We start from the raw sequence: 11,426 nt of genomic DNA, 5'->3' as shown, positions 1-11,426 counted from the left end.
TCATGTTGCCAAATCGTATTATATATATTTAAAAGTGTTGAAAATATGAGTTTAAGTCTCGTATGAATAAAAATGACGAAGTTGAACAAAATATATAAAAAATAAGACTGATCTACAATATCGAAGTAATATCAATTTCTTAAACAAAATGAATTTATGTTTCATATTTCATTATTGATATTGTATCTTGTGGTAAAGGAAAATACTTTTAATAGTTTTCAAAGTTTCAAGCCACAACAAATATTTAATAAAGCAAGAGAGATGCTTAATACTCACCTTATCCTATGACCTTACAGGAGTATATGTTTTTTCCAGAATAATTAATGCAGGCAATTTATTAAGAGGTTTGTCATGTTAGGAGAACAAGTTAAATCAGAATATATATGAGACTTAAAAGTTTGATTATGACATATGTTGATGAAGAACTTTCAGCATCCGGGAAATGTTTGAAGTTAATAAGGAACATGTTAGAAGAAGGTGTGAAAATGGATTTTGGTGAATGAAATAAAGTTACTTAGATAATATGCAGATACAATTGATTTTCTCTTGAATCTTCAGCCATAAATAAGCATCTACAGTGTGAAGGACATGATATGTGAGGAAAAAGAAACTAAAATGTCAAAAAGTTCAATAGTTATATCTGAATATGAATAATTCTTTTACTCCATAAATGGCATTCACACATGTTAATATGTAATACACATTTTCTGCTATTGTAATCAAAGCTTATACCTCCTCATCTTGCAGATGAGCATAAGTAAATATGAATGGGATTAATTGTTTGACCTGACATGTATCTCTATTTTAATTTCTTTTAATAATAATAATAATAATAATAACAATAATAGAGTTAGATTGTATATATTAAAAATAATAAACAATTTTACATTTTCATTTATAACAACTTTTTAATGACGTCATTCTTAAAATAGTTATTATAAAAAAATTCTCTTATCTCTTATCTCTTTCATGAGAAAATTATTCCCAGCTTTAACTTAAAAAAAGTTTCATTAAAATTGAAAAAACATTCATCAGACCATACACTGTTTTCAAGCTGTTGGATTTATTATTTTGTTGCCAAAATTTTTAAAGCTTTTATATATATTGCTTTCTTTAGTTTTGACGTGTTTGAGAGCGATTTTTGAAAAGATTTTGAAAGAACTCTAACTATTCTCTCGTGTTTTCTTTGTCTTCAAAATAATTATATCATTTTTTAAAATTTAAAAATTGAATATTTGCATTTATATATTTCAATTTATTTTTTTGTTTGTTTCGTGAATCTTAATTTTTTTTTTAACGAGTAAAGGTGATTTCGGGTTTTTAGACGAATCAAGAAAAGGCTTTGTGTGTGTGTGTTTTTTTTTCATTAATTTACTGAATCAAGATACACTATTTTTCAACCACTTGTGTATTGTTTGTTGCTAAAATTTTTCAAAGTTTCTATATCGTTTGTTTTTAATACGTTTGAGAAAGATTTTTTTAAAAGACTTTGATTCAACTCTTTTCTTGCGTTTTTCGGTCTTGGCAATATATTATATTTGATTTTATATATCGAAAAAAATAAAATTTAAGTATGTTAATATGTACTTTAGTTTATTTTGTTTCTATATGTTTTTATGAAATAATGTCAAAAATAATTTTATGAATTAAATTAAAATTTTAAGTATTTTTTTTTCATTTTTGCAAAAATACCCATGTAGTGCACAATATATACATACTAGGTATTTAAGTGCGTAAATACATAGAAATAAAATGAAAATAAATAAACTTCTCATTAATTAATTTGGAGCACCATTTTTTTTCACGTCACATAAAAAAATTCTCACCACCCGAGGAATATGCTTTATTTCATAAGAATTCTTCTATTTTTTTTTTCTTATGTGCAAAATCACTTTTTTTTTCATTTTTTTCACTCTTCTATATAAACAATTTATATATATATATATATATATATATATATATATATATATATATATATATTCTATTTAATTTATTCTTTCACTTATCCAAACAAACTTGTTTGTTTTCTTTTTTATTACTATTAATTCAAAAAACTTTTTTTTCTTCACTTTATTTTGTCTTCCTTCGAGTACTTTTTTTCTTGTTTCTTTTATATTGTTCTTTTCACCAACTAGATAAATAAGAGATGAAAATCTTCTTCATATAAGACTAGGATGTCAGGTTGTTGCACTTTGAAAAGACCAATAGAAGGTTATGTAGTATCTTTCAAGAGATTAAATTTCCAAAGGTATTTTTAACGAGTGTTTCTTAAAAAAAACATTATTGATATATAAAAGCATTGTTTTAATAAAGAAGTTAGGTAAAAGTTTTTAAATATGTTTGAGTTAGGTAAAAGTTTTTAAAATGCTAATTTTATTAAAAGTTGATTTTTTATTTCATCCAAACTTTTATTTATTCTTTTCATTATAATCATATGATTGATCCAAAATTAATAACATTTTTGTCAAAAAATATTCGCCAATGAGCTATAAAATTTCCTTTCTAATAATAGGTTTTTGGCCCCATACAATATTGGTGTCTATATAGACATTGAGAAATAGTGTGAAATGTAGTTCTTTTGAATGGCTTTAGCTAGAGTTTGATTCTCTGAATGAATTGAAGAGTGTCTATTTCAAAGGTTTAATAGCCCTAAATGAGGTTGGTTGATGAGCAATAGAGAGGGGACAAAAGAGGCCAACCTAATTCATAACCAATGGATTCTTCCCATGTGATCCATACAAACATTGTCTATTATCCTAATCCTCTACAAAAAACCAAAAACATTGTCCATTGTCTTGTCTGAAAACGATGGAGGTTTCACCAATGTCTGCTTTTTTCCCTCCCTTCGTTAAAGACTGTCATCTCCATCATTAACTAATCAAATCTCCTATGCATGCAATCTAACCCTAGCAAAATAATACAATCTAACCAAACAAAAAAAACCACCATCTTCATGCCCAACTCAATTCAATCATTGCTACTTCCTTAGTTACCTATCAAATAATGCAATTTTTTTTCAAAATATTTTATTAGGATAAATTAATTAACGTCATTCATCACTTCTGATACGTGAATTATTTATATTAAAAAAACATAATATCACTTTTAATATAAAATCTTAGGGCTTAAAATTTATGCATATCTTGTTTTTTTATGCAGTATTTAATTTTTTCATTTCTTAACGTAAAACTTTTTATTATTAATAGGAAAGTCCTAAAATTAAAAACACAATCGTTTATATATATATATATATATATATATATATATATATATATATATATATATATATATATATATATTAAAACATACACACAGTTATTCAACTTGAAAAAAAAAAATAAACATGTATAAATAAACAACCAAACTGGTCCTTGAAATTTACTTCGAAACAGCTGATAAATATTTTGTAACTATTTTTTATCCGGTTCTTACACTAAATTTGAGACGTCGGTCTTTTAACAGTTAGGAATAAGTTCGCATGCATGACATAAATACTTTACTAAAAAAGTAAAAAAGAAAAAAATTTAGAAGACTATACCAAATTCATAAAAAAAAATTACAATATATAGTTAAAAACATATTATTATGAAAAAAATTCAAATTTTCCTTTATGAAAATAATTTTATATTTTAAACTCGAGAAAAAGATAAATTCTTCGTTATATTAAAAAATTATCATTATTTAATCTTCTCATATTAAAAAAAATTGTATATTTTTTATTTTGGAGAATTTAGTATTAACTTTTTTTTGTCTATTTCTATCAAGTTTTCTTATAGTTTAAACCAATTTATCATCTTCTTAGTATTATAACTTTTCTTCTCATCAAGCATATTAACTCTTTAGAAGCTATTTTCAATTCTTTTATTGTAAATCCAACAAATTATTCATAATAGGGTCACATCTTTCAATGAAAACATATCAGTCAAGGAATCAAATTCCACTTGCACACCATCATCTAAATTCTTAACAAGAGAAGATCTATTCATAACACAAATATTATCATGATTACCCATAAATGACTTAAACTATGACTAAACAATATGTTACATCTTCATCACAATTGCTGCCATAGGCTATCACCAGTTTCACCATAAGCTTCATCATAAGCTCCATCACATGGTTCGTCACAAACTTTACCGCTGAACTAAAAAGCTCTGAGGACCATCTTGTGCACCAATCACATTTGGACGATAATATCGTTATATTTTTGCACAAACTATTTTCTCTCCACCAAAAGTAACATTGACATGATTTTACAATTTTAATAAATCAACCCCTTTAAACTGCATTTTTGCCAATAACCTTTGGTTTTCATTGCCATTTAACCCCTATTGTTGGTTTTTCTTAGTTATTCCGTCTTAAAAACCACTTTCTAATAAAAGCTCTTAGGACCATCTTGTGCACCAACCACGTTTGGACGATAATATCGTGCACAAACTATTTTCTCTCCATCAAAAGTAACGTTGACATGATTTTACAATTTTAATAAATCAACCTCTTTAAACTGCATCTTTCCCATTTAGTCGTTATTGTTGGTCTTTCTTAGTTATTCCATCTAGCATTCTGTGATTGCACCATCATCTTCACTGCAGCGCTTCGGTTCCATTGCAAACTTTTGTCGATCGCGTAAGCTATCATCATATGCTTATTTGATCTTCCAATTACTATCCAATAACCCATCCATTTGTCAAATTATCGTAAAGCTTTTAAGGATGTTATAGGATTTAAACACAAATATGAATATGTCAATTTTGCTTTAGAATACTTTAATATCACTTAGACTAAGTCTTACCTACTCACTCAAGTAAGACCTTTTGAAAATTGTATAAAAAATCATTATTCACAATGTATGATTTTTAATCATTAATTACTGTGTTTATTATCTTTTAGATATCGCTTATTTGGAAGGTCAAAATGTCTTTACAAAAACTGTGACATTTCAACCTCTTAAAAAAGAAGTCCAACTTAAATTTATTAAAACTTTGAAAATAAAGCTAAGTCTATATAATAACATACGTAAATATATAAAAGGGAATATTTATATTTTTTTAGTTGGTGTTCTCTCTCTGCTCTAAAACTGGTATATATGACTTGCATGATATATAATATAACTGAAATTGTGGTGATTCGTTCTTGCTTTGTTTTGGATATTCATTTTTATTTATTCTTTATGAGTGATATAATTAGTTTTGAAACAATATCATAATATAAAATCAACACAACTTATTTATAATGATTCTTTTGATACCATTTACAGTTTTATAGTAATATCAACATGAAAACATATTATAATACAAATTGTTATAATTTTTAAACAAGAGAATTTTAATTAAGGCATTATAGAAATTTTTGAACTGAATAGATATTAGGGTGGACACTTTTATTTCTATACGTTGAATTGTGCATAACAAAAAAACAAGTTTGATGATAATAAAGTATGAACAAAAATTGACTAGTGGTTTATTTGTAATTAATTGTAAATAATCATATGTACCTAGTAAATACTTTTAAGGAGCACCGACGATATCGAAAATCGAAATATTGTTGAAATTATCTTATAAGCATTTTCATTAAACGATTTATATATATATATATATATATATATATATATATATATATATATATATTATCATACTAAATTATCAAAATTAAGTATAATACGTTAATATTGTCTTAATAAATATAAGTTTGGACTCTTTCAAAATGAAAAGGTTTAATGAACCTTATTTAATAGTATTATTTAATATATCTATTAGAAAATTAAATATTTTTACAAAAATTAAATACGAACTAGTAATTTAATGTGCGGACCAGGGACTGATTACAATTTGATTTTATTGTTTGTTGTCTTCGTATAATCTTTATTGCAATGTTACTTGTAATCTCCACAAGGGCTCTTAATAAACAAGGTTGATGTGTAGTATAGAAAAATGTAAATTATGAAAATATTTGAAGGAAGACTTTGATATGTGAAGTCCGAAAACAATGTATATGGTTGGTGGATGTATATGTGAATGAATTGACAAGGTGACAAGGTGACAAGGTGAAGTAGGATAATGTTATATAATTAATGTCAAAATTAAATTATAAAAATGTTAAGTTAGCAAAATCAATTGACAAAAAAAAACTAGCTACATTACAATTAAAATAAACTAAATTAAATCCATATCATATTAATTAGTAGGTAGGATTAATTTAATACTAAATCTCAATATATACCTCACCTAAATAATAGTAAGTATAGTTGAGATGGGTTCTCTTTAAACAATAAAAAAATTGAATCAATATGTGTTGGATAACTATACATGAACACTGATAATTTTGCATCCTTGAGTGTGTTATTGCAATGGTAATGAGACTACAAACCAAAACTAAATAAAAAAAAAGGAAAAGAAAGTTGTCGTCATTATTTTAATTCAAATTGAAAATAATAAAAAAATTTCAATTTGTAAAATGGATTTAGAACAATTAAATTATGTTTAAGGTGATTTATGATATAAGAAAATGAAAATTTTAACCCAATTACACGTTTACGGTGAAGTGATTTATTCCTTTAAGTTAACAAAATATGTAAATTATTAATAAACTTTAAAATATTTCTTGTAGCTCATTTTAAAATTAAAATTAAAATTAGAATTAAATTAGAAAAGTAGTTAGTTTATATCGCACCACTCCTAAATTAGTCTTTTTTAGTGTAAAAATGCTTAACGAAATCGATCATCCAATTATCTCAAATCAGATAATTTATGTTTATTATTTATATGTTATCCATATGTTGTTGGACAGAAAATCAATAATGTTACTGTAGCTGTTGAGATAATGGGTCTGCAACTAAAGCTTTTGATGGGCTTAACCACAACAAGGGAACAAAATGAGCTGAGCATGCAAAAACAACTGAAAACCGTTCCAAGTATAGTTACTCATTCTTTCATTACCCAGCTCAAAAGATTATGAATGCAATTTGGAACATCCTCAGCACAGTTCTTATACCACTCGGGTGAGTTAAGATGGCCCACCATGAACTCCTATGATTCAGAAATAGCAACTAATGCATGTTGTGAACCCAGAACTTCCCAAAGCAAAAGAAAGGATTTTTTTGCATTCAGTTCCTTGGAATTCTCTCGTAGAAGAGCAAGCTGGCCTCACTGGAAAGAACATCTCCCACTGAAACAGCACGCACTTGAGAATCTGAAATGCAAAACCAATGCATTGGAGTTTGATTGAGCTCATCTTCTGAGGACTTCCCTCTTACACTTCTGTAAACAGTGTAATGCCCACTTCCAGCTTTGCCAAAGTGTTCAACAACAGAAACAAGTTGATACAAACATGTTTCTTGAGAAACTAAATCACAAGAAGCATCTGCCTGCATAAAGCACAACAGAGTGAGAAAGATGAAAAGCATATCAACCACTTGGGGTGTGTTCGGGAACAATTGCCAAAATTATATTACTTTTATAATTGATTACAACTAGAATTAGAATTGTCAATTTGTCCCGCTCCATAGGACTTACCCTGATCAATGTGGATCGACACTAAAAAAGCCCACATAGTCAAAAAGTTCCATATTAAAAAAGTCCAGAAGATCAAAAAGACTTTTTACAGAGTCAAAATGTTCAAAAAAACCTTGTGAGTCAGGACCATTCTTTAAGTTTTTTTTAACATGAAAAACATATTAATTTTTTTAAATATATTATTAAACCTTCGGTTTAGACCAGTCTTTCTCGACTTTCGGTGTGAATAGGTTTGTCTCAACCTTCAGTCCTGGCCGATTCATCTGAACCTTCGTCTCAAGAACTTCAGCTTAGGTCAACCACGACTTTTGGTCTGATTCAGAATTAGTTTTTGTTTGGGTAAGTTTAAGAAATGGTTTTACGATACTCAATTTCAGTTAAATGCAACAAAAAAAAATCAGCTTTTACAAAGAAGGGAATGTAAAGAGCTGACAGAAAAAAAAATGAAAATTTCAGCTCATGTGCCCAACATCCAACTTGATGGATAGATACATGAAGCTTCTTTAAAGGGGCATATTATGGACAGAAACAAGATGCAAGGATATGGGATTTCACGGTTCGGTGTAAATTAAATGCATCAACATAAAAAAAGAAAAAAAAAAACCCTAAACCAACCTTGTCATTGGATTGCATATGTGCATCTGAGTGAGTACTTTCTGAAGTGCCAGAGCAGGGAAATACAGTGTCACTGTGAAGTTCCAGTCCATTTTTAGAGGAGATAAATCTATCGTCAAGAGCATATGAATTTATCTGCTCCCTCCTTGCTTCATAAAGGCCACTAAATTTCAATGTTCTAGATTGCATATCAGAGTGATTTGGCAAAATATTTCTTCTGTTGTACTTCAAATTTAATGACAAACTTTGTACATCTATGTCCTGTGTCTTTACTCCCAGCCAAGTTGTCATGAATGACAACATATCCAAAATCAACGGAAAAGAAATATGGCCCTGCATTACCATATCGTGACAGAAAATTCTATAGTGAAACACAATGAAGATTCATATGCTACTCAGTTATTACCCTCTTTTGTTCAGTTCATTGAATCTATACCATAGAATAACAGTCAAGTTTACGTCATAAATAAAAACACAATCAAATTGGCATTACGTCCAGGGAACTTTTCTTTTCCTTTTGGAAGGGGAGACAAAAACTGAGATAAATCCAATGTCAGAGATTCAAGTACCTGTAGTTTGACTAGCTCTCCAAAGGCATTCATTGAAACTCTTTTCAATTGTATGCATAAAATCTGCAACCAGGCAATCATGTTTCAGTAGTTCAGACATTGAACTACAAAAGAAAAGATTCTAGAGAAAGTTAGAAATGTTTGATCAGAAAACATAGTATGCATACCCTTGGACACCTAGCAATACTTAGCTGCTTCAGCGTATGTGAAAACCTGTTTGACCAAGGTAGTTTATCAAGATTATACATTTTTCGGCAATCACAGATTTCTGGCTCAGAGCATCTCCTTAGTTTTTCAAGCTCTACCTGAGTAACAATGGCACAGAAATCATATTGGACAACACAAAGATTAGTTGTTGGATTCGGCAACCACCAACTATGCATCCCTAAGCTGCCTTTATCAATCTCTAAATGAATAAAATATTCACACAGGGAGGACCTCATTTCCTTCCATTACAGAAAGATATTTGATTGCAGCATTATGCCAACAGTAGCTGCACCGATAATTTTCAACATGTTCAGCAACAATGAACTGCTTCAGGCAATCCACCAGTGTACAACCAAATCTCTGTAACATGTCACATTTAATGATCAGGGAGCTAAGTAGGCATGCAGCACTTCAATTATAAAAGAAATAGCATTGCAGCCACATATGAGTTAGATTAGTTTCAAAACTTACTATGTTGGAACTATCACTGAGCACAGGTGAAAGAGGCAAACAATCAAAATGTTCCAAGTTAATTGAGATCTGCACGGAATAAATATAAAGTTAAAAAATGGAATAAATGAATGTTACAAAGGAGATATTATCACAACGACACTGAGAATAATGATAGAGGAAACTGGTAAGTTATTTTAAAAACAAAATAGATGTTATGTAAAGTTAAATAGTAGTAAACACAGCTAAACATGCAGCCAATAACTACATTATCAAATCATTAGTAACTTTATTGCAAGTTTGGAGTAATTAAGTTAGTTGGCGCTAGTCATTTCCATAACTTGCATGTCAAAGTAAGTCATTAGTGGCATCTAAAACCCAAGTCATCACATCCTAACCTTATTTCCAATATTTTTCTTCATCGCTAACCATTTTAAATTAGTGACAAGAACTTGGATATTATGGGGTGCCTAAGTCCCTAATTAAGTAATATGAGATGCCTGTCTGGGTATTAAAGTCTTTGATTCTTCCCCTCTTTTAATAGCTAGCTTTTTAGGGTGGGTTCCCCAAGAGCTTAGGTACTCATCAATTACGATCTTCTTTAGTCAGTCTCACATTACAATTACAAAGACCATGCAGTGTATGTCCAACTAATGGGAAAAAGTTTTTTGTACTGCATTGAGAAAAGTTTCATGCACCTGAGATGAACAACTTTGACAGGTCAAGCTGCTTGCAAGAATCCCATCAAAAGGTCCAAGGAAGTGTTGTTGCCATCGGTCCTGCTCACTTTGACAGTCCCTCTGTATTGGAGTAAGAATTCTATAATTAGAAGCAAAAATGTCTGCTAAAGAACTCATCTTTGGAGCATAACAATCTCCAAATTCTTCTCTCAAAGAGCATAACAGATGGAGAAAAGCTTCAGCAGCATCCTACAATAACAAAAACCAAACACAATTGATACAGAATTAAAACATCAATAAGCCACTATCAATGTGTTTGGTTCCACATCCAAAGCTCAACATTTGCGTTAAAAACATGGAAATCAGAATCTACTGAGAGTAGCTTCCACCTTGAGTACTAGCTGGCACGATGCAGTTGCAAACACACTATAAATCAATCATAAAAACACACAATCCTACCTGCTGACTAGTCAGACTAAAGTCTGGAATGTAATTCGACATGGCGAGCATAGTCTTTCGTGGACTCAGTGTAACTTTTTCCCCACTAACTGAACTCAACTCTGCACATATATAACACAATCACAAAAATAATCTTCTAGAGAAACTATAACAAGAAATCTTTAGTTTATCCATCTGTTAATTTCAGCTCAGCTTACTCATTAACTTTTGTAAATGTTTAAAGAGAAGTTTATCCACTTAGTCAAATTTCTTCTACCTTCTAATAAAGTAGCCAAAGAAAGCGAAAGAGGCATGTTTTCATCCAGGTCCTTATTCCCACACTCTCCCATCACGACGTGAAGAAAGCCCTGAAAGTAAAAACAGCTGGCTAGAGCCTGCAACAAAGAAATAACAATAAAAATATAATCTTTTGCATAATACGAGCATAAACAATCATTTGGGGATTGAAGAAAAAGGAGAAACAACATCGAGAGCTTACCTGCAAAACTACGTTGAGAAAGCAATTGTTTTGGAGGTTTTGCAAACCGGGAACAAAGAGAGACTTGTCGGAGCTACTATTATGCGTAGCGAAGGTTAATGGAATCCCCACTTTGCCATCTTTTAGTGTCAATATCGCACCCACTACCCCCACGACACCACCAACCGTTACGCCAATCCAATTCATAGGGCACTCGTTAAACCTCATCCTTTTTCAGATTCCACTTTCCGTTTGGGATTTTTCCGCGCCCAGCGATCGCTTCAGAACCAAACGGTTAGAGAAATAGTGAAGAGTGAAAGGAAATGATCTTCCAAGATATTATGTACGTCTCCAAGTTAGACTCAGCAAACTCATCTCAGCTTGCTTTTAATCTTCTCTGTGGAGCCTCTTTTCTTGCGTGAGAACCATAAGTACTGTGTTTAAATTTTAAGAAAATACGAAAATGTTGTTTTTTTAA

At 29.8% G+C, this 11,426-nt stretch overlaps 1 protein-coding gene across 3 annotated transcripts; it reads right to left on the bottom strand.

The window, feature by feature from the left end:
* Window positions 1–6,826: 6,826 nt before the first annotated feature.
* Window positions 6,827–11,410, bottom strand: UBP27 (ubiquitin-specific protease 27). 3 transcript variants are annotated; one of them, XM_047325598.2, is made up of 10 exons: window positions 10,970–11,396; window positions 10,748–10,865; window positions 10,492–10,592; window positions 10,051–10,281; window positions 9,374–9,442; window positions 9,134–9,262; window positions 8,863–9,000; window positions 8,696–8,758; window positions 8,127–8,459; window positions 6,827–7,363 (listed from the first exon to the last, which is right to left on the bottom strand). In XM_047325598.2, the coding sequence occupies exons 1-10, from the start codon at window positions 11,174–11,176 to the stop codon at window positions 7,103–7,105; spliced, it is 1,650 nt and encodes a 549-aa protein (XP_047181554.1). In that variant the 5' UTR covers window positions 11,177–11,396; the 3' UTR covers window positions 6,827–7,102. The 3 variants fall into 3 exon arrangements, with proteins under 3 accessions (XP_047181554.1, XP_047181562.1, XP_047181567.1); XM_047325606.2 differs by having other exon boundaries at window positions 10,051–10,152; XM_047325611.2 differs by having other exon boundaries at window positions 7,102–7,359; window positions 10,970–11,410.
* Between the last annotated feature and the right edge of the window lie 16 nt (window positions 11,411–11,426).

This window comes from Vigna umbellata, chromosome 1 (assembly GCF_029865625.1).
Source record: "Vigna umbellata cultivar VRB3 chromosome 1, Vumbellata_1.0, whole genome shotgun sequence".
NCBI classification, from domain to species: Eukaryota; Viridiplantae; Streptophyta; class Magnoliopsida; order Fabales; family Fabaceae; genus Vigna; species Vigna umbellata.
This window is presented reverse-complemented; position numbering and strand designations above follow the sequence as displayed.